Below are 22334 nucleotides of genomic sequence, written 5' to 3'. Positions count from 1 at the left end.
AAATACATCGGTATTAAACAGCAATAACTTGAATAAATCAAATAAAATACACAAAATGGGGGGTAGAAATCACAGCTTTATATACATTTATTAATCAGACACGAGCTCCCTCCAGCAGCTTGGAGCCACATCCAGCACAGCCTCCCTATCAGAGCTGCTCTGGAACCACCTGTGCCCATCATACAGCCTCAGCTTGCTCCCTGCTCACAAGTAGGGCTCATCCCTGGAAATTTCCCACTTCCTAGGTGGTGGTCCTGGTGTCACTGGTTTCTTGCCTGTTGTTGTCACTGCAGCACCTGAACTGGGGTAGGGAAAGGAAGAGAGAGAAAAGGCTTTAGCAGCACTCTGGAAATCACACTTGAATTTCAACAGAAGTCCAAGCTGCAAAGTAGTGCTGGAGGAGTTTGTTAATCAGAGTCCCAGAATGATTTGGCTTGGGTGGGACTTTAACGCCCACCTCGTTCTAGCCCCTGCCATGGGCAGGGACATCTTCCACCACTGCAAGTCGCTCCAAGCTCCGTCCAGCCTTGAACACCTCCAGGGATCCAGGGGCAGCCACAGCTGCTCTGGGCACCCTGGGCCAGGGCCTGCCCACCCTCCCAGGGAACAATTCCTGCCCAATATCCCATCCAGCCCTGCCCTCTGGCAGTGGGAGCCATTCCCTGGCTCCTGTCCCTCCAGGCCTTGTCCCCAGTCCCTCTCCAGCTCTCCTGGAGCCCCTTTAGGCCCTGCCAGGGGCTCTGAGCTCTCCCTGGAGCCTTCTCCTCTCCAGGAGAGCACCCCCAGCTCTCCCAGCCTGGCTCCAGAGCAGAGGGGCTCCAGCCCTCGGAGAATCTCTGTGGCTTCCTTTGGACTCGTTGCCACAGGTCCCTTCTTGGAGGCCCCAGAGGTGGCCACAGATACTCCAGGTGGGGTATCGCCAAAGCAACGTGACTGAACTTCCTCCTGCCTCACTTATTTGCAAGGAAATATAGACCCAAACCATCAGCTCCACATTCTTCTGCCAATCTGGGTAACTTCCCACTGCCCCTGGGCCTGCTCCCGGTACAAATGAGGAACAAGGCTGACCCCGCTCCACGGCGGCAGTGGCCACCTCCGCTCGCGTCAGACCTACCTGCCAGCCTGTGCCCCCGCGGGCAGGGTTCTCTGCGCCGCCACCACCACCACCGGCGGCAGCGACTCCCGGCGCCCGTCCCGGCTGCAGTAATAGTTATCGGCGAGCTTGTGGCTGGGGCCCACCGGGAGCCGCGGCGGCGGCTGGGTCCTAGGCAGAGAACGACCTGAGCGTCAGCGGCGGGGCCGGGGTGGGGGCGGCTCAGCGCCCCGCCCGTCGCCCGGCCCGGCCCGGCCCCGGCACCTCTTAGCGATCTCCTCGTAGCGCAGCTGCAGCTTCGCCTGGAGATCCCGCTGCAAGGCAAGGCCAGACCAGCTCAGGCGGAGCTGCCGCCCTGCGCCGGAGGCTCCGCGGAGCCGGGGGCGCAGCGCAGCGTCCCGCGGGGCAGAGGAGCCCCGAGCCCGGGGTTGTTCTTACCCCCGCCAGGAAGTTGCGGAGCCGCTGGATCAGACGAGTTGCCGTCGCCATCTTGGCCGCGGTGAAGGGCAGGGGCGCGGGAGGCGCCGGGAGCGCGCGCGCGGAGCGCTGGGTCTCGCGAGACTTGGAGCTATATAAAGCGACGCGGGATTTCACCGCCCCCTTCTGCGCCCGGAGCCGCCATGGACACGAGCCGCGTGCAGCCCATCAAGCTGGCCAGGGTGGGTACGGGGGCTGGGGGGGCTGCGCCGGGCCGCGACACCGCGCTGACCCTCCGCTGTGTCCCCACAGGTCACCAAGGTGCTGGGCCGGACCGGCTCTCAGGGGCAGTGCACTCAGGTGAGCGGGCGGGGCCGGGCGGGCGCGGTGCCTCAGGCCGGGCCCCGGCCAGGCTGACGCGGGCCTGCCCCGCAGGTGCGTGTGGAGTTCATGGACGACACGAGCCGCTCCATCATCCGCAACGTGAAGGGGCCGGTGCGCGAGGGCGACGTTCTCACCCTGCTGGAGTCGGAGCGCGAGGCCCGGCGGCTTCGCTGAGCTGGACCCGGTCCCCTGCTGCCGGATCGTCCATCGGGGCATGGAGCCTGGCGCAACTCGTTCGGCCGTGGGGCGCCGGTGGGGAGGAGCGTGGCGGCCGGGTCACTGCAATAAAAGGTTTTTTCAGTAGCCCCTTGCCCAGGTTTCACTCATCGAGCGCCACCCGACACCTCTGGTTTGTCTCACACCTGAGCACCTGCCGCTTTCCTCGGCTTTAGTAGCAACATGCACTGCTTGTTACTGGGGTTACACATAGTGTCTTCATTGTAATATCACTGTTATTGCATCTTTGTTGACCTGTCACAACAAAAATAATTGTTTTGATTACAGTAGCCTTAATCCTGAACTTCCAATATTCTGTATGTGATGGTGAAGTGGCACTGGAAATTTAGTGGACCTCAGTGGAATTAAATCACAAGTTGAAAGTCAAGCTTGGTACCAGCTTTCAAAGCAACAGCCTGCTGCTTCTATCTGTTGTCTGTAAAGTGCTCAGTGAATGCTGCCATAAATACACCTACTTGCTGTCCTTCCTGGCAGTCACCCACAGAGAGCAAGTGCTTGTCACTTCTGCTGACTCCTCCATCTCACTTTCTTTGGCTTTCCCTTCCACCACAAAATCAGTTAGCAAGATGTGTTGTTTTAGAATATTACATATATCAAAAGTGGGGCTGAAAAGTTTAGAATGAGCCTTAAAACTGTGCTGGTTCAAGGGCAGATTTTTGAGGATTGGCATTTTTTATCTGCTTATAGAGTGGTCCAGGTTTGTGGTGTGTTTGGGCAGTCAGATCTGCAGCCTCTCCTGTATGGTCTCTGATGGGAGTGGTTTTTGTCTACAGTGTCCTGAGCTTGACTGAGGCAATTTAGTGGCAGGTGTGACTGAGGATTTGGGTGTCCTAAAGCTGAGCAGAGCACTGCTGGGACAGATGTGCATTATGTTGAACTGGAGTGGGCACTGAGGACTGTTGTAGGGCTGATGTTAGAATGTTTGTGGGATTTGTCCTTTTTGCCAGTTTTAGTTGTGCCCTGAGCAGCTCATGGACAGCTCATGGGCAACATGAGGTGAGGAGTTTGTGCCATGGAGAAAGCCTTTGTGTTTGTGCTGTTGCTTGATGTAGTTTGTGATTCTTTGGGGGTTTCAGTTTCAGAGAATTAGCACAAGGCTGTGTCCTCTCAGAGTTCAGTTCAGTGGCTGCTGTTCATTCCCCCACAGCTTCATCAGTGATCCAAGAGTGTTTGCTCTGGCCCCTGCCAGCCCTCAGTGCTGGGTGACTTGGATGGAGTGGCTTGGGGAGCTTCTGGAGTAGCCCTGTGGGATCAGCCTGGTCCCTGTCCACCTGAGGAGGGAGGCAATTTTCATCCTCACACTTGGTCTGGTAATATCAGCACCACAGAGAACCAGGGGTGGTGCAGGGCTGCAGAAAGAAATAGGCAAAGATACTGCTGCAGCTGCCTGGGGACACTTCAGCAGGAAGAAAACCACACTGAGGGATGTAGCCAGGGCATAAATGTGCAGTGAATGATTTGGAATATGGGGTCACCTGGCTGTGCCAGGCTGTGCCTCTGCCGCAGCTCTTGCAGGGCTTGTTGTGAGCCAGACAAGAAGGCAGGAGACTGCAGATGTCACTGTAATATTTCAAAATAACTTTAAATTTTATTTATATCTTAAAAATAAACATCAGTATTAAAATACCAGTAAACAGAGTAGTGTATTAGGGAGTGGCAGCGAGCGCTGTATATTAACTCCAGTGCAAAGCTGAGAGCAAGTTTCTGAGGAGGGTTGTGGGACTCCCCAGCTCAGAGCAGGTTAGGCAGGGGCAGAAATGGGGAGGCTGGGCCAAGGAGCAGAGATGGGGAACATAACACACTACCTTTGTGAAGGGCTCAGAGCAGAGCTGCATTCCCATGCAAAACCCTTCTTCCTCCTGGTCCTTGTCCTTACCCTGTTCCCACCCCACATGGTGCTCATACACTTGCACAGACACATTCTCTGACATACATGTTCCCTTTGCAGCCTCCACGTGTGTGCTCTGAGCTCTTCTGGCCTATGTGTTTTTCCTGGTGCTATCTTCAGCTGCTCTCCTCTTTGGGATGGAAAGTGGGCAGAGGGGGACTTGGCTGTAGGCTCTGGCTGTCTGCACAGTCTGTGGGACTGGCTAACTGGGGAAATGTTTAGGAGGTAATTGGTCTCTTCCTTGGGAGAGGGACCTGCTCCCCTTGTGGGTTATAAGATAGGCAGATTTAGTCCCCAAGTGCATCCTCAGCCCCTTTTGTCATTTGGCTGCAACCCCAACTGCTCAGAGGTTTTGCTCCCATTGAGCAAATCAAATCCCAAGTGATTTCATGTTGAACGTCATCCCTTGGCCAAGCAATACAGTTTTTTTTTTGCTTTGTATGCATGTGCTTGAAAAGAGGGAAAAAAATCAGGTATCAGCCAGGAAAGGAAGTGCCAGAAAAGAAGGGCAAGTATTTGAGTCTGGAAATACTCCCAGCCCCTGTCCAACGCAGAATTCCCTCTCCCATTGCTGTACAGGATGTGCCTGCAGAGCACAGTGTCCCTGCTGGGGCCAGGACCCCTCACTTGCCCTCCTGGCTCCATGTCACTGGTACTGCTGCCTTCTTGGAGCTGCCAGAGAGCACAAACCAGGTGCTGTTTCTGCTGGGTTGGTTCTCTGCTGTTCCTCCTTGCTGAAGGCTCAGAGGTGGCACAGCTCTGGTGGTCATGGCAGGGAGCAAAGGGGATGGGGTGGCTTCTGCTCACTGCATGTCCCACCCCGAGGTCACTTGGCTCTGGTCATTTGGTGGTGAGGTGGCCACATGTGGGCTGCATCCTGTGGAGGAGATGGGCGAGGGAGGCCCAGGTATGGTGCTTGTGATGGGACTAAAGCCGTAGAGAGCGGTTTGGCACAGAGAGGTGGCAGGTGAAGGGACGTGAATCACAGCCCAGTGCTGATGGTGGCCCCTGGCTGGATCCCACAGTCACTCTAATTTGGTTTCTTTGGACTCCCAGGGCTCTTTGTGGCTGTTGGTGACATCCCGTGCTGCAGAGAGAGTAGTCACCTGAGACCCCTCCAGTGACTCCTGGTCAGGGCCAGCAGGGCTGTTCTGAGCACGTGGCACCTGAAGTGCTCTGCTCTTGCTCCTGCAGCTTCTTCCTGGAGACACTCGTCTGTGTCTCAGCCCTTTCCCCTCCTGTGGGGAGCGGTGTGGTACTCACGGGGACCTGCGCCTTTGTGCTGTTGAGGTGTTCGTAGAGGAGCGCAGCGATGTCACTGTGACCAGCCTCCAGTGCGATGGCAGCAGCATTGTTACCATCCTAGAAAGTAAGGGAGAGCATGCAGAAAGGGGTTTGGGGACAGGACATAGCGTGGGCTGCCTAGGCCCAGGGGCAGAACCTTACACTGTCCATGATGGAGATGTCGCAGGTGGGCTGAGCCAGCAGCAGCTTCACGGTCTCCAGGCGGCCGTGCTCACAGGCGCACATCAGAGCAGTCGAGCCCTCCTCGTCCTGCAGGTTCATGTCGGCCCCGCAGGCGAGCAGGGCTTCCACCATCTCCTGCCGGCCATGGCTGACAGCCAACATCAGCGCTGTCTGGCCAGCCTGCAAGGAAGGGACATTGCCAGGCCACCCCCGCCCCCACTGTGCTACCCACTTGTCCCCACACCACAGGACCACTGCTGTGACAGCCCTGCTGCCAGGCAGGAGGAGCTCCTAAGGTGATGCCCTCCCCATGCACTGACGCCTCCAGGTTTTGGAGCCATTGTCCTGCCCTTGGAAGAGCTGAGCGTGGCTCTGGCATCTGCCTGGGGGTGGGGAGGGTCAAGATGTGGTGGCCCTCACACCATACCAACCTGGCTGGCCTTGGCATTGACGTTGCCCATGCTGAAAAGCCTCCTGACCACATTCATGTCCTCTTCCTGCTCAACGGCTGCCAGTGCTGCCAGCATCAGGGCGGTGTACCCAGCTTTGTTCTGGTGGTCCACGTTACAGATCCCTGCGGGAGTGGGCAGAGGGGGCTCAGGATGCTGCAGGGCTGGTGGGAGACATGGACCAAGCCACGTGCCTGGCTCCCCCTCCCAGTCCTGCCCAGGGTGCTGCGAACCTTCCCACAGGCACAGAACTGTTGATAGGTCTCCCCATGAAATCTGGGCTCCCAAATGGGCTGGGGTGACTTCTGACCCCCACACCTATGAACAGTCACAGCCCAGGGCAGCTCTCCTCGCCCCTCTGCTGCCAATGCCTTTCCTGTGTGCTGACAGGGCCAAGACATGACCTGGGGTACAGTGGGATGGTGGCCGGGGGATGTTTCTGGGGCTGGGAGGTACTGACCTGTATCCAGCAGCAGCCACACGATGTGGAAGTTGGAGTGGGAGACACTGTAGTGCAGAGCTGTGTTGCCATTCCCGTCTGCCAGGTTCACCACGTGGGCCAGGAGAGCCGGTGAGACCTCGGCAAAGGCCAGGAGATGGTTGGCAACCGTGTCAGGGATGGACGACTTTTGGCTGGACAGACGGAACCACTCCTGAAGGACCAGGCTGCTGCTGGCGAGCTGTGGGCATAGAGGGGCTGAGCTCCCCCTAAGCCTTTGCATACCCTGGCACCCACCCCCTGCTGCCACCCCAGGTGGCAGGGAGCAGAATCCCTGCTCCAGAGGGGGTGGGTGAAGGCAGGACCCTCAACTGCCCAAACCCATGCTGGGCATAGCCTGAGCTGAGTCCAAATGGGTTTTGGGGTTTCTGGACAAAACTTGGAGCAAAGAGCTGTATTTTGGGGGAAGGTGCTGAGCCAGGCTTTGCTGGCCCCTCTCTGAGTAGGGACAGCTCTGGGGATGTTGGCAGGGGCTGGGCAAGACATCCCACCCCAGCACTCCACTCACCACCTCTTTGCTCTTGGCAGCACCCGGGTGGCCCAGGTGGGTCTTGACAATGAGGCAGGCCTCCCTCATCCTGGGGCTCAGCTCGAACCTGTTGAGAGCATGAGGATGTCCATGGTATGGGGCTGCACACCCCACCAAACCTCTGAGGTCCCCAGTGCCTGTAACTCTCCGCAAGGTCCCCAGAGTGCAATCTCCAGCCCGATGGCTGCACCCTGGCTGCTCCGCGTCTGCCAACTGCCATAGAATGGAGCCTTATATGGATGTGCTCAGGCACGAGTCGCCCATTCTTAGGCCACATTTTTTCCTTTTGTTGAAAAATGCTATTGAAGGCTGTTGGTTTTTTTGTCCCCCTCTAAACTATCTTCTGCAGCAAAGAAGCATCTGGGGCCTCTCATCCTTTCCTTAGCAGACCCAAAAAACTGGAAGGATTGTTTCCTGATGAATGGTCTCTGCAGCTGAATGGGTTTTTCCTACTGGCAGCACTGAAACTGGGACAGATGCCCCAAGCTGGCAGGGCCAGTGCCATGGCTCCCAGCTGAGCAGGGCCAGGGAGCAGGGAGCCTTCTCCACTAGCACTTACTTTTCCTTCACCTCAGGGGGCTCCAGCAGGCTCACATCAGTCCCCTTGTACTCCAGTCTGGGCTTACATGTGCCTTCCTCAGCCTCCTCCTCTGAGGTTTCAGTGTCTCCCTGCTCTGAACTGTTGGAGCTGTCGGCGGAAGCCTTCTCAGAGGAGCTGTTTGCTTCTTCCTCCTCCTCACTGGATGTGCTCTCATACCTGCACAGAGGGAGGATGCTCAATGGCAACATAGTACCAGTCTGGCCCCCTTCAGGCCCTGCCACTGGCCCTAGCCCAGGACAGGGATGCAGGGGACCAGGATTGGCTCACGAGGATGGCAGGAGCCCCTGAGCACGTACTCCCCGTTCAGCACGCCCACAAACTGCAGGCTCTTCTTGCTGCCCTCTGCCTCGCTCCGGGGAGGACCATCTCGCTTCTTCATGATGGACTTCAGGGCTCCTGCAGGGAAAGAGATGAATGTCAAGGGCCAGTGAGCAAGAATCACAGAATTTTAGAATCATGGAATGTCCTGGTTTAGAGGAGACCTTAAAGATCATCTAATTTAAACTCCACTGCCATGATCAGGGACACCTTTCACTAGACCAGGTTGCTCAGAGCTCCATCCAACCTGGTCTTAAACACTTCCAGGGATGGGACATCCACAACTTCTCTAGGTAACCTGTGCCAGGGCATCACCCCTTCATAGTAAGGAATTTTTCCTAATATCTAATCTAAACCTATGTTTTGAAACCACTCTCCCTTGTCTTGTCACTACACGCTCTTCTAAACAGTCTCTCCTGGAGTCAGCCAAGCACCCCAAACCCACTAGACCCGAGGGCAGGCATGGAAGGGACACAGGCAACTGCTGGAGCACTGGGTAGCATTGGCCCTGCAGGCACTGTCCCCAACAAGGCCATCCTCTCCATTCCTGCAGGAACATTTCAACCCAGACCCTGGCATCATCCCTGGTGACACTCACCGGTTGCAGGGCTTGGGGCAGCTCCACTGTCCTGTGCTGGGGCTGGGTCCCAGTTGCCGTGTGTTGTCTCCAGCACAGCCGGCTCAGAGCCTTGGCTGTCTGGGCACATCGCCCCTGTTGCTCCTGCACCCAGCGTTGAGGGGCTGCTCAGGCCATCATCCAGGCCAGGCTCCATCACCTCACCTGCACCAGGCTCCTTCTCCTCTCCTGCCAGGACAATGCTGCCCACATCTGTCTGGCTGCCCTTGTCATCGCAGCTGGCAGCTGAATCGGGTCCGACTGCCACGTCCCGCCCGTCGGGGCGGCAGCCCACGGCGATGCAGGAGGTTGGGGGGCAGCACTCCACACCTGCCTCCGCCGTCTTTGGGGGGTCGCCAGCTGCCCGGCTCTGTGTCATTACCACAGCCTCCACCAGTGCCTCGGCCACCTGCGGCATGGCCATCACCTCTTTGTCCACCTGCCCGCGGGGCCGGCGGGCGCACACCTCCAGCCGCAGCTCCTCCAGCTCCCGTGTGGCCTCCTGCAGGTGCCCCTCCATCAGGGTGATTACCTCCTTCTGGTGCCCCACTGTCTGCTGCAGCAGCTCCAGCTCCCGCTCTGCCTCAGTGGCCAGCCCCAGCGAAGACTCTATCACCCAGACAGCCACATCCCTGCGTCCCTGTGTGCCTCCGTCTGGCGCATTCCCACTCTCCTGCAGCGACCGGTAGTAGAAGACGGCATCTCTCATGGACCGATCCTCCCCCACTGCCACAGAGCGGCACGGCCTCTCAGCCACCCTGGGGCTCTTGCCTGGCCAAGCCCTGATGTTCCGCTCTGGCACAGCCAGCTTCTCTGTCAGCTTCCTCAGCTCTGCAATTTTGCTAGTTCGCCCCTTCACTGGCTCTGCTTCGCTCTCTGGCCCTGGGCGGGGCGCCTCCTCACCCCCTGCTCCTGCCTCAGAGCCAGAGGGGTGATACAATGCCTCGCCAGGCTCTGCCGACAGCTTCTCCAGTAACTTTGCTTTCTCCCTCTTCAACTCGCAGATCTGCATCTCCAGGAGTGGGATAGTTTTTACCTGCTCCTCCAGGTCCCGGAGCTGCCGCAGGGCTGCAGCCATCTGCTCCCGCACGTGCTGCAGCGGGGCTGTGCCGAGCCCGGCAGCTGGAGTGCTGCGCCCCGAGCTGCCAGGGCTCACCCGGCCCCGGCCCGCCTGGCCCTCGGCGCCCACTGGCACCCAGTGGGGTGGCTGGCCCAGGGTACCCGGCAAGCCCATGTGGGAGGGACCGCCACCATCCTGCAAACGGCCCTGCTCCTGCTCCAGCCTCCTGCTTGTCTCCAGCAAGGTCTTCTCCACCCGTGGGTTTGGCACGAAGCACTTGCGGGTGGGAGGTGGGAGCAGCCGCACTGGCGGTGGCGAGATGGGGTGGGAGGTTGGTTTGCTCACGGGCTCCAGGGGTGCTCGGCCATGCGGGGACAGCAGCAGCGCAGTCCTGCCCTCCTCGCTGGCCGTGGAGGTGAGGGACTCGGTGGAGGTCCAGGCGCTGGTGTGGCTGCTGGGGCTGCGCAGGGTGCTGGGCGTTGGACGGGACCCTTTCACCCTGCGAGGCAGTGGCACTTTCTTGAGTGTTTGGCCACTTTCAATGTCATCAACATATTTCAGGAAATCAAGGTCCAGCAGGAAGCCATAAGGGGTTTCCACAGAATATGAGCTCTTCTCTCTATCGTCCTGGTCCCGGTACAAGAATGGGCCCCCAAGATCTGCAAGAGAAGGGACAGTTAGTGAAGACAGGATGGCTTTTCTAACTGGGTTATACTGGAATTTACAGCCTGCAGGCCTGTCTCCTCCATGATGTCTGATGTGTCTGTCTCCAGCACCCTCGGTGCCATCGGGTATCACAGGGTTGGTGCTGGAGTGAGGAACTCCACTGGGATGGGACAGGACAGCTCAGCCCTGCCACCCCCCTTGCCCCCCTTCCACTGTCACTACCTGGTGACAACCCTGGTCTCTTTACCTGGGAGGTTCTGATTCAGGGGTGCTGGCTGAGCCATCTTCTTCCCAGAATGCTGCTGACCAGAAGACCATCAACCTGCAACGAGACCACATCCAGCCAAACCCTGTGACCCCAGGGCTGGTGAGCCCCAGGCAGCCACACAGCCCTGACCCCCACCTGGGGAGAGCCCTGTGGCTGCCCCCTGCCATTTGCCAGGTCCCCTGGCCTCCCCCAGCCCAGGGCTGACACTGGAGCCGGGCGAGCGCGGTGCTGCCTGTGGGGCCAGGATTGTTTGTACATTTAAGGAATGCTCCACAGCTCAGCTGGGATGGCCGTGCTGCCAGCTCTGAGGGTCACGAGTTGGAGCTTGGCCATACAGTGGGAGGAGGCCAGGAAAAAAAAAGAGGCTGAAACCTGTATAGGTGCAATACTCAGTGTGAAGTTTGCTTTGGATAAAGGGAAACGATGCTTTGGCAAAGGCATGTGACAGCAGGGAGCTGCCAGCACCTGTCAGTGCAGGGTGTGATGCCCAGTCTTGCCACTCAGGGTGCCCCACAAGGCCTCAGGGGTGTCCTGAGAGGCTAATGATCCCCAGGAGGGACCTGACTGCTTTCCTTTCTCCATAATGTGGGATAAGGCAGAGGGGAATGAAATGGGAGCCTGGGTTTCCCAGGAGCCAGGCATGGACACACTGGAGGACAGCCAAGAGGGTATGGCTGTGGTCCAGAAGTGAGCTCATGGCTGGGGGTGTGACCAGCTGTGAGCACTGAGCTAGGACCTGCTGCAACATCTGGCAGCATCTGGATGCTGGGGCCCAGGTGTGAAGTGCTCCTGGCAGGAGCAGGATGGGACAACAGCACCTTGGGAGCACCCATTACTGCTGTGCATGGCACTAGAGTTCTGATGACTGTGCCCATGGGGCACAGGTGGCTGTGGGGCTGAGCAGCTGTTGATGGGCAAAGCATTTGGCACTGGGCTATTTTCAGAGGAAAGCAGGGGAGGAGGAATGCCACAGAGGAGTGATGGCTTGAGCACAGCCCTCAGGGAAGCTGAGGCTCAGAGCTGCCCAGGGACGGTGCAGGATCTGGCCTCGGCTGCACAGAAAAACCCGCATCTGCCCCTCACGCCGATGCTGCAGCCACTCCCTGGCCCCGGCGCTGCAGCCGCCAGCCCTCGGCCCCCCTGGCCCCGTGGAGCCAGCAGAGCAGCTGGGGCAGTGCCAGGCCAGGCTCGGGCTGGGCACCAAGTCCAACTGCTCAGAAGTAAGACACTTCCCACTAGCCACCAGGACAGATTTTGGGGCTCTCCTACTCCTCTGCCAAACCACCCACAGCAGATGCACATCCCGAATTCCACCTCCCTTGGAATCATCCCACCTTTGAGCAGGCACCCATTTCACCTTCCCTGGGAACATCCCAGCTCCATGCTGGCATCCACCATTCCCAAGCTGCTGGCCTCATGCCCAAGAGGGTTCCACACATCCCCCACCTCCTCTAATCCCTCCCACCCTGGGAAGAGTTTGGCTTCCTTCTCTGCATGGCCCTTACTGCAGGTAATTAAACAGTGCTGGGGCCAGGACAAACTTCCCACTGGGCTCCGCACACGTTGTAAATCAAAGAGGAAGAGAGAGCAACAGGAGCCAGAGCCAGCGGGAGCGTTTCCTCGGGGGGAAGTGGCCGGCAGCTCCCTTCCGCCGCTCGGCCTGGGTATTGTCCTGCCTGGGGACAGGAAAAGCCTCCTCTGCCAAGGCCTGGAAACCTCCCACACCACTCTAGCAGCAAAGGTGCCCTTTGCACCAGCACTGCACTGGTGTCCCCTCCACTGAGCTGGGGACAGGCTGCTCGTCACCTGCCATCTCCTATGTTCCCTTCAGCCAATGTCAGCAGCTGCATCCTGACTGTGGGGGACATCCTCCCACTGCTTCCAGACCCCATTTCTTTTGGTCTGACAGGATTGGCTGGACCAGGGCATGAGTTTCTATCTTCACAAGTCCAAAAATGGTGATGGGACCTGCCAGCTACTAGCCATGTCCAAGTGGCTCCAGGGACCCCAGGATGTTCAAACCCCCCTGCAAGGTGCAAACACCCCCAGGCTCCTCGGGCTGTGCAAGCTGTCCCTGGACTGGGGAAGAGGTGTGGGGCGGGATAGGACAAGTGGGGGCAGGTGGTCCCAGTGTGCAGCAAGTTGAGTCCCCACACCCGTGGCCCAGGCACTGTCACCACCAGCCAGACCTGGCTGCCACAACCATGGCACCGCTCAGGCAGCCGCCCTCCACCTGGGCTGAAGTCTTGCTGGGGCCAATTATACAAGCCACTCTGGGGCCAAAGGCTGATTTTCAGCAGCTTTAGCTGCTCCCCTGGGCACTGGTGCAGGTTGCTGAAGGGTCTGGGCACATGGACCCCTGGGGGGAGCCCTTACATGATCCCAACTCTCTTTGGAAGCAATGAAAGTGTTGTTTCTAGCACTGGTGTTTCAACAGAAAAGCAGGATGGTACAAGCAAAGGACTGGTAGGGAGGCTTGGCAGTGAGGAGGAGAGGAGGAGGATGTGTAGGCACCCAACCACCCCTGTGGAGGCAGGGCTATGCTTTGCCCTGGGCTCACACCTGTATTTTCCCCTTGTGCTGTTGTACCAATGCCAACATGGGAAACTTGGGGCCAAAACTGGAGCTGCTCTGCTTGATTATAATCAGAAGTCATGTCAGGGATGAGGGAGGCTGGGCACCTTGGCACAGCCGAGGCACCACCCGGGCCTCATGCCCCAGCCCGAGCTGCAGGCAGCACCCTGTGACCCCTGGCCTCATGGGGCGATTTCCCCTTGGGGTTCCGAAGCTCCTGGACTGGCAGAGGAGAGGTCTGGGAGAGCTGCTCCTAAAGCTTGAGACCTTTGGGCCCTTCTCCTCCCCGGGGCCACAGTTGTAGCAGCCCTCAGTCCAGTTCAACCATCTGCTGCAGGGCAGCCCAAGCTGCTTCACCGGCAGGGCCAGGGCTGGACACAGACAGGGCTCTCCCTGGCTCTCCTGAGCCAAAATACTGAGGTCATGAGGAATGTGAGAAGAACAGAGTCCAGAACAACCCTGGCCAGCGCAACTTGATTTATCTCAGCCAGGCATGCTTCCCTCGTAGCTGAGCAGGCGATAAGCCCTGAAGCTTGGAACTGAGGCTGTTCCAAAGTTAAAGGGAAACCACTGAGCAAGTACACGGCTTCCTCCACTGCCAGCAGCCTGCCAGGATTCAGGCTCCTCGCACAGTCAGAGTCACATGTGCTTGTCACCTGCAGCGTTACCTCCCAGCACTGTGGCTGGATGCAGCAGGAGGTATCCAGGGCTCACGACACCTTCCTGTCCCTGTCCCCTGCTGCAGGGGCTGTATGGGAGGGCCTGTGCCTATCTGCCAGGCCACCGTGGCCATGCTGTCTATGCTGGAACTGCTCCTGAAGGAGCTGGATCCAGGTGGGTGGATGCACAATGCTGACCCAGGGAGAGAAAGGGAAATGATCATCTCAACAGCCTCATTTCAGGGTTGGACTGTTATTTCTGGAGCTGTCGTCATCAATGGCCTGGTTGGCTGGGCTGGTTGCCCAGGCTCTGCACCCACTCCAGCCCCTCAGGGACCTCCCGGAGCTCACACACAACAGGTGTAGAGTCCACACACAGACTTACCCACGTGGGGATCAGCTCTACCAGCCTCCTCACACCTACAGCACTATAGGCTCCACTAGAGAACATCAAAACCTTTCCTTGTACCCTCACCACAGCTGCCCAGCAGCACCTTCCACCAACACCTCCCGATTCCCTCGGGGCTGCTGACAACACACGCATCAATAGCGATGGCCTGGGCTTGTCCAGCTGTGAGGAGGGGCTGGGAGATCAAACTAAATTTGCAAGTGGGGAGCCCAAGTACAACCGGGGTACACACACAGCACCGTGCACAGCCCCACGGTGGGATCTCCACTGCACGCCGGAGCACCCCGAGCCCCGCAGCACTCCCGTGCCCTTCAGCACCCCAGAGGGGCCTGCAGCAGCCTGGGGTGCCATGTCCCACCACCCAGGGAACCCACAGCACATCCAGCCTGAAGAGGTCCCCAGGACCCCAGGGAGTCCCCAGAACCCCCAGCCCTGCAGTTCCACAGCTCCCTGGGAGTCCACCAGCATCCCCAGCCTTAGGGGTTCCCGGCACCCCCGGGGGATCCCCAGCGCCCCGGGGTGCCAGCAGCACATTCCAGGCACCCGCACGTCGGGGCGACAGCCCGGCCCCAGCCCAGGGGACCTGGGGGAGCCCCCGCCGCCGCCAGCCGGAGCGGGGCAGTTCCAGCCCGGCCCCGGCCCCGCTCCCCTCCCGCTCCTGCCGCCGGGGCCGTTCGGGCGGAGCCCCGCGGCGGCGGATGCCGGGGCCGCCCCGTCCCACCGCAGTCCCGCCGCGTGTGCGGGGCTCCAGCGCGGCCCGTCCGGGGGCCACGGGCGGCGGCGAGTGCGGGGCCCTGCGGGGGCCGCCTCCGGGACGAACTCCCCCCCGCCGCCGCCGGGCCCGCCCGGCCCGGCCCGTCCCGCCCGGTCCCCGCCGTCCCTCACCGTGCCGCCGGACTCCTGGGCTGCAGCCTGGACACAGCCCCGGGCCCGGGACTCTCGGGCTGCTCCGCGGCGCCGGGCAGCGCTGCCCGCCGCAGCCCCGGGCCGAGGGCGGGAGCGGGAGCGGCCGGGGCGGGGCGGGGGCGGGCGGGGACCGGCCCCGGGCCCGACGGGACGGGTACCGCCCCCGGCCGCTCGCCCCGCGGCATCCCCGCTAGCTCCCTCTCCGCCTGGGGAGGAGATATCGCTGTCCCCGTGGCCGCCCGGGGTGGGATGTGCCCCGTTCCTGTCACCTGGGGGGAGGGGTGTCCCTTACCCTTGTCACCCCCAGGTCCCCTGTCCTGATTACCCTGGGGATGGGGTGCGCCTACTGCAGTCACCCTGGGGACGGGATTCTCCCTAACCTGTCCGCATCGGGGACGGCCATCCTGCAGAAAGGGGGATCCCCTGCCCACATCACCCCGATGCTGGGGTACCCTCTGCCCTGAGCTCAACCCCGGTGCTGGCCGGGGCCCGGCGGGTGGCTGGGGTCCAGCTCCCTGCACCACCGTGCTCCCCCAGCACAGCCACCCTCGCACATCTTGCCCTCGTCCCACCCACGGCCAGGAGCAATGTGCCTCTGGGCCTGGCTGGACTCCCCGGGCCTGGCCCCGCTGGGTTCCTGGCAGCCCTCCCTGTCCCAGCAGCGGCTGTCTGTCTCCTTTTCTTGCCAGCTTTCTTCCCCGCCTGCTTCCCGTGCTGGTCGCCGAGCCGCGAGCTCTGGGCTCTCCCCCCACCCTGTAAGGACCCCGGCCATTTCCCACCTTAGAGCTTGCCCTCACTAACTGCTGCAGACGTTTTCAGCGCTGAAACCCTCAGCAAAAATTTTTGCTTCTTTTTCTTTCCTTTTCAGCTCTGAACTTCACGGGTATTTTTCCATATCTGGCACTTCTGTAACACTACTCACGGGAAGAGCAGGAGAAACAAGATGTGCTTCCCGACGGCCCTCCCAGCTGCTGGCGGGCAGTTTGGGGACTTCCTGGGAAAGGGTTTGCATCCGGACGGAAGTACCTTAATAGCTCTAATGAATCTACCTCCACTGACAGACCTTGTCCCTCTCCAATTCATTTGCATACTTGGCCTCCTCAGCATCCTGTGGTAATGAACTTGGTGATTTCACACCCTCAGTCAGTTTCCAAAGCAGGTCTGGAATAGCATTGCTCTTGCTGATTCTCTGACTGCTTGGAGAAGTAATGGCCTGGGTCCCCTGCACAGTGTGGCTTTACCTTCTCTGTCCAGGTCAGGAAAGGTGAAGTCTGGGGCAATGAGCCAAGTCCCAGCAGTGCCCAGCTGGGCTGTGGAGCTCATGCCCCACATCCTGGCTCAGAGTTCCATGATGGGCCCGCATCCAGGTCCCTCACTTCTGGTCTTCGACATCTGACAAAAATGTCACCCACCTCCAGCCAGCAATTCTAGTTTCCTCCCTGCAAAGGGAAAAAAACAACAAAGGAGGAGTTGAGGAAACATGAGCTTGGGAAAGTGATGTCACCGCAGCTCTGTGGGTGCCAGACCCCCACGTGACTGCTGCCACCCCAGCACAGGGGCTGAGTTGGGGAAGAGTGAGGAGACTACAAACAACCCAGCACCACCAAAGAAATACAGCCCTGGGGCTCCCTGAATGTGGTGGTGGATCACAAATCTGTGGCAGCTCAGAGATATTTCCAGGCTGAGACTCACCAGCAGCCTTTGAACAAGAGGGATGGCATTGTTCCCTGCAGGGATCAGACTCCCCTGGCTTTAGACGAATCAAACCCAAGGGACAGCTCTTGTTTCTAATATTCATTGTTTTCTGCAGAAACAATGGGACTCAACGTGGGACTCAAATATGAGGCCATGGCCAGAGAACTCACCTGGGCTGGTTGGTGTTCACACCCCATGTAAGTCCTGTCTGTATCCAAGAGCAGATCACATGGAACAGAGTGGTTCTGCAGCCTTGGCTGGCCACCAGTGTGGTGGCTTCACCCCACACCAGGGATGCCGAGCCAGGACCTGCCTGAGCTGTGGCACCTGCTGGCCCAGGCTGGTGCTGCCCAGCACATGCAGCTGAGCCCAGGCTTGGAGGCAAAAGTCGGCGGCTGCACCCACATCTGTGCCAAGGTCTGGTTAACCAAAGTGTAGCTGTGAGGTTGTGGGTGTTAGGACTGGTGCCTGTGTGGGTGAAAGATGCACAGATGCTCAGTCTGGGAAAGGCTAGAGGTAAGGACCAGGGGCTTCCACAGTATGGGATCAAGCTCTTGTATTCAGCATCTCTCCCATAACCCTGCATGGAGGGGTGGGGAGGGCTAGCCAGGCTTCTGTTCCTCATGTAGGGGCAGTTCTGCCAAAAAAACCTTGGTGGTTTCCTGGTGGTAGAATGTTGTCATTCAGCTGTCTGGGGCTCTGCTGACTTTCATGGCATCATTTTTGGGTCTGGCACAGCTGTTCCTTTACAATGGCCATTGAAATCTGCCCTGACCCTTGTAAGAGTGTCCATCTGAACATAAAGCTCCAGGAGCTGATGAGTTTTCACAGAATCAGATCTACTGAAAAGCTTTTTTTGGTCCAGAAGAAGGTCTCAAAAAATTACTCTCCTTGTGAATCCCAATCATTTTCTCTCTGTCAGTCCCTACTGGGACTGTGAAAGTGATTGTGCCTCTTTTCCCATTAGAGCAGTAGGAAATGTGCGTGTGCCTGTGTGCATGTGTTGTGACTCACACCAGCACAGCTGGGTGCTTCTCCACAGTGTGCTGGGAACAGAGCCCCAGGAGCTGGAGGTGACTGCAGACTGACAGAACAGGCTGCATCTCTGTCCCTCTGCACACAGCACAGGAATTGGGTGGTGTTGGCGCATGAGAAAACACACAAAGCTTGTCCAGGCTTTTGGCAGGCTACAAGTAGGCATTTGCTGTCAGATGGCTCCTGGATGGAGAGACCCTGAGAAATGCTGCTGTAGATGCTGGTGGGAAAGGGCTGCAGCCCCATGTGTTCCACCATGAGCCATTCCACTTGCTGCAGCTCTGGATGACTCCATTTGTTCCCTGGGGAGTGGGATCCTGAGCCCTGGGCACCCTGGTCTCCCCCATAGGCAGCAGGAGCATCTTAGTCCTTTCTGAGGCAGTGGGCTCTCAAGTCCTAGGTGTCCAGACTGGCCAGTGGTGGCCCATGGTAGTGAGGAGCAGTGCATGCTCAGGGTACACCTGGGAAACAGATGATCAGATGTGTTCCAGCCATCTCCTGGCTGCCTAAGTTCATCTCTGCTTGTTCCAGCTCCACCAAGCCTGCCTGAGCTTGGCTCCTGGCTCCACCACCCCTTCCATGGCCCTCTGAACAAGCTGGCCAGGCTGGGCAGGGTGTGGGACCAGAGGCAAAAGCTGTGAGGCTCTGTCTGGCCCAGTCCCTGTAGGAAAGGGTGTTAATGCCAGCAATATCCCAGCCCAGCATGCTGCCCTCCCTAAGGCACAGCGTCCCTGCCCAGCCACCCCAGCAGGATGTCCTTGTTTTCTGCCTGCAGGTTTGGGAGTGAACAGAAAGCTTATTTCCTCTAATCACCTCTCAGCTCAGATCCTTCCTCCCTGAGATGCTGCAGCAAAACAAAGAGCCCAAGAGTGGAGCTGGAGCCACTTCCCCAGCAGAGTGGGATCTGAGAAAGGGTCCCTGAGGAGCTGTGGGTGCACACATGGTGCTCAGACCCAGCTGAGCTGGCAGGGAAGGGGCTTGCATGAAGGCTGAAGCCACTAGGGGAAGCCAAACCCTGACAGCAGGACAACCACCACACAGACTCCTTGCCAAAAGGCAAGACTCCTGCCTTGCCATTTCCCAGCACCCATCACCTCCTGGAGACCCCCTTGAACCCAGGTTAGGGCTATGCTAAGACACCTGCACCAAACACAGACCACCCTCAATGACACCCTCTCCCTGGGGACCTCCTGCTCCATGCCACCTCCCGCTACCTTCCACTAAGGTATGTGACCCTCTTGTCCCCAGCACAGCCCTGCAGGACCAGCCCTAGTCCAGGTGCAGGGAGCCCTCGTCTCTGGTCCCCTCTGATCTCGCCGGCCGCAGGTGATATTTTGTGCCTGTGTGGCACAGCAGGCGAGGGCTTTTGTCTCGGGCAATCCTTGATGTGCTTGGCACAGCACTTGGCTAGCCCGGGGAAGGCCGGGACAGCTTTTTTTTTGTGGCTGCGATAGCAGCTCAGCCTTATCAGTGCTGAGGGAAATGCCGTGCGGGCTTTCCGCAGCTGGGGTTTGCTTTGGCCACGGGCCAGCCCCGCCGGCAGCGCCCGGGGGACCTGCCCCAACGGCTGGCACGTCCTGCTCTTGTGCGGCCCTAAACACACCCCAACGGTCAGTGAGAGCCGGCGGTGGGATGCTCCCGCGTCTGGGACATTCCAGTACTGGAATCATGCTGTGCACGGAGGATTTGCAGCCTGGGTTGCCTTGAAGATCTGTAATCTTGGCTGAAACACTGCACTCCTTCAAAATGGCCATTTTCCTTTAGGAGCTCTGGGCCCTCATGACCTCCTGTAGCCAGGAGGCTGTAAAATGGGTTTTGAAAATAGGTGCCCAAACTGATTGTCCTCAAAAGGGGTGACTCCTGGAAAGGGGGACACCTGCCCCTGTGAATTCCTGTGACTTCGGTCTCACAGTAGGGTGGGGTCCCAGCTGCAGCCCTGTCCTCTGTGGAAAATGCCCAGGGACAGCAGCCCTGACATCCCCAGCCCCTGGTGATCGGCAGGGACACTGGCCTGCGTGGGGACAAGGATGTCGCCATCACCTGGTGGGTGATGTGGTCTCAGCTCCATCCACTGATTTCCAGCTCGACCCTTCACCCTGCAGAGCTAGTCCCCAAATCCCTTCTGCTTCTGTGCTCTCTGCCCTGTAGCACCCAGCAAAGTTGCCCGCTGAGTCCTTAGGACAAAGAGTGAATTTCCTACCCAGTAGATGCCTCTCTGCCCTGCACAGCCAAACTCAGGTTTTCCTTGGGGAGTTATTTCCAGCTGTGTTCAGGTCTCCACTCTCCCTGCCCCAGCTTCGCTCCCCCCGCCGCAGAGCCCTGGGGCTGACGGCGTCCGGCTCCCTTTTGACATTTCCAGCGGAATCGGGAAGGCCGCTCGTGTCCGGCGCACAGAGCGCCCTTCTCCGGCCGGCGCCCCGCGGCCGGCAGGTTCCCGCCTGCCGGGGATCTGGCAAGGGCCGGGGCGGCGCAGAGGGACCTTCCCGACAGGAATGGCACAGATCTGTCATTGAAAAGAGCAGAAAAGCCCCTCTGTGCCGCCGCCCGAAGCAGCACATCTGGTGCCGGCAGACAATCGGCCCTTTGAGCTGGCAGCTGTGGAGCGGGGCCAAGCAGAGCGGCTTTCCCGCTGCCCGCCTCCGGGGCGGGTCGGAGCCTGAATCCTCCTCCGGGCAGCACTTCTGCCATTGCTTTCTGCTCTCGGATCGCCGCTGGGAGCTTTCCGCTCCATCTGCAGGACAGGAACACACTCCCCGAGTGTGGATCCATCGGCACCACTTCCAGGAGCTCCCTCCTGCCAGACTCTGTCCAGGAGCCCCAGCGTGTCCAGGCTGGCCCGGTGCCAACATCCAGCTGGTTCCTTCTTTGCCAGTGAGCAGAGAGAAGCTGGAAAGTGTCTGATTTACGGGAGATTTTCTTGCAGATGCTACACAGTGTAGGTGGAAGCTCTGAACTTGCTGTTCTGAGCCCACCTACGCTGTGGGGACAGGGACAGCCCCATGGGCAGCAGCCAGGCGTGTGGGACCTGTGCCTTCTCCCTCGAGGAAGAAAAGAGGAACAGTGTGATTCGGTCCCCCAGGCACTGGACATGTGGCAGGGAGCACCTGCAGCACTACTGGCATCTGGGGACATCTGGGGCACGCGTCATCTGGTGGCAGAAGTGCTGCCCCGGCAGTGCTCCAGACACATCTCCTCTGAGAGAAGGACAAACACCTGAAATGAGGGATAATTGTTTATGATTCAGTCTGTGTTTGAGGGGTGCAACACAGGCCCTGGGTGTCGAGGTCGAGCAGGGTGTAGGGGGAGTGTGAAAGGAAGTGTCCCTGCAGACAGATGAGGATTCCAGGAGGTGCTGAGCCAAAGCCCAGCCGAGCACCTGGGCGGTGGCTGGTGCAGCCCATTGAGCTCTGAACAGGAGGGTGATGCCACAGGGTGGCCCCAAGACCCACCGGGCAGAGGGGAGCGGAGGCAGTGGTGGCTGGGGTGGGGAGCAGGGCACCACGGCACAGCTGGAGCTGGGGGACAGCAGGAAGAGGTGCTGGGCTCGCTGGTGAGGTGGGCAGCATGTCAGGGCCTGCCCAGCATGAACCTCTGGGGCTGTGTCCAGGGGAACTTTGGGAGCAAGTCACATCTGCCTGCGGGAGCAGCCGTGATGGGGTGACAGGTTGACAACAGCAGTGGTGGGGTGGCAAGGTGAGGTACTGGCAGGGTGATGGGACTACAGAGTGATGGGATGAGGGGGTGGCAGGATGGCCGCTGCACTCCCGAAGCTCCCTTCCAGCCAATTCCCCAGCCTCGCCTCAGCCCAGACCCAGTCCCGGCTCAGTCCCGGCCCAATCCCGGTCCAATCCCGATCCAGTCCCGGCCCAGTCCCGGCCCCGCGTCCCCTCGTGCCTGCCCTGCTCTGACCGGCAGGAGGCGCTGCCGCCCCGGGAACCGGGGAGGGCCCGGGATGGGCTTAGGGCTGGGTTTAGGGGATGGGTATAGGGGATGGGTTTAGGGCTGGGTTTAGGGGATATGTTAGGGGATGGGTTTATGGGATGGGTTTATGGGATGGGTTTAGGGCTGGGTTTAGGGGATGAGTTTAGGGCTGGGTTTAGGGCTGGGTTTAGGGGATGGGTATAGGGGATGGGTTTAGGGCTGGGTTTAGGGGATGGGTTTAGGGTTGGGTTTAGGGCTGGGTTTAGGGGATGGGTTTGGGGGTGGGTTTAGGGGGTGGGTTGATGGGATGGGTTTAGGGGGTGGGTACTGGGGCTGGGTTTATGAGGTGAGTTTAGGGGATGGGTTTGGGGATGGGCTTAGGGGCTGGGTTTAGGGGATGGTTTTATGGGATGAGTTTAGGGGGTGGGTGCTGGGGATGAGTTTAGGGATTAGTTTAGGGGTTTATGGGGCGGGTTTGGGATGTGGGTTTAAGGGGTGGGTGCTGGGGATGCGTTTAGGGGATGAGTTTAGGAGGTCGGTGCAGGGGGTGTGTGCTGGAGGGTGTCAGGGGCAGGTGCCTGAGGTGTGGGCATCAGCTGGGGGCAGGAAGCAGCAAGGCTCTGGGGAGGTGGGGGGCAAGAGC

General features: G+C 59.3%; 3 protein-coding genes across 5 annotated transcripts; 1 reads left to right on the top strand and 2 right to left on the bottom strand.

Annotated features, from left to right (window-relative positions):
* Positions 1-58: 58 nt before the first annotated feature.
* On the bottom strand, positions 59-1615 carry NDUFA7 (NADH:ubiquinone oxidoreductase subunit A7). Its single transcript, XM_053999590.1, has 4 exons — positions 1532-1615; positions 1358-1407; positions 1115-1264; positions 59-301 (listed from the first exon to the last, which is right to left on the bottom strand). Exons 1-4 carry the CDS (start codon positions 1580-1582, stop codon positions 205-207), a joined length of 348 nt encoding a protein of 115 aa, XP_053855565.1. The 5' UTR covers positions 1583-1615; the 3' UTR covers positions 59-204.
* RPS28 (ribosomal protein S28) lies at positions 1586-2197 on the top strand. The gene is made up of 3 exons (XM_053999591.1): positions 1586-1752; positions 1823-1870; positions 1946-2197. Exons 1-3 carry the CDS (start codon positions 1714-1716, stop codon positions 2066-2068), a joined length of 210 nt encoding a protein of 69 aa, XP_053855566.1. The 5' UTR covers positions 1586-1713; the 3' UTR covers positions 2069-2197.
* Positions 2198-3686: 1489 nt separating this feature from the next.
* On the bottom strand, positions 3687-16017 carry KANK3 (KN motif and ankyrin repeat domains 3). 3 transcript variants are annotated; one of them, XM_053999612.1, is made up of 11 exons: positions 15020-15114; positions 10472-10546; positions 8481-10217; positions 7861-7960; positions 7523-7720; positions 6943-7030; positions 6396-6615; positions 5918-6060; positions 5466-5666; positions 5283-5381; positions 3687-5106 (listed from the first exon to the last, which is right to left on the bottom strand). In XM_053999612.1, the coding sequence occupies exons 2-11, from the start codon at positions 10506-10508 to the stop codon at positions 5050-5052; spliced, it is 2880 nt and encodes a 959-aa protein (XP_053855587.1). In that variant the 5' UTR covers positions 10509-10546; positions 15020-15114; the 3' UTR covers positions 3687-5049. The 3 variants fall into 3 exon arrangements, with proteins under 3 accessions (XP_053855587.1, XP_053855586.1, XP_053855585.1); XM_053999611.1 differs by lacking the exon at positions 15020-15114 and adding an exon at positions 15963-16017 and having other exon boundaries at positions 3687-5381; XM_053999610.1 differs by having other exon boundaries at positions 3687-5381.
* Positions 16018-22334: the final 6317 nt, after the last annotated feature.

Source organism: Vidua macroura, chromosome 26, assembly GCF_024509145.1.
Source record: "Vidua macroura isolate BioBank_ID:100142 chromosome 26, ASM2450914v1, whole genome shotgun sequence".
Taxonomy (NCBI): Eukaryota; Metazoa; Chordata; class Aves; order Passeriformes; family Viduidae; genus Vidua; species Vidua macroura.
The sequence above is the reverse complement of the archived record's forward strand: the minus strand, read 5'-3'. Positions and strand labels throughout refer to the sequence as shown.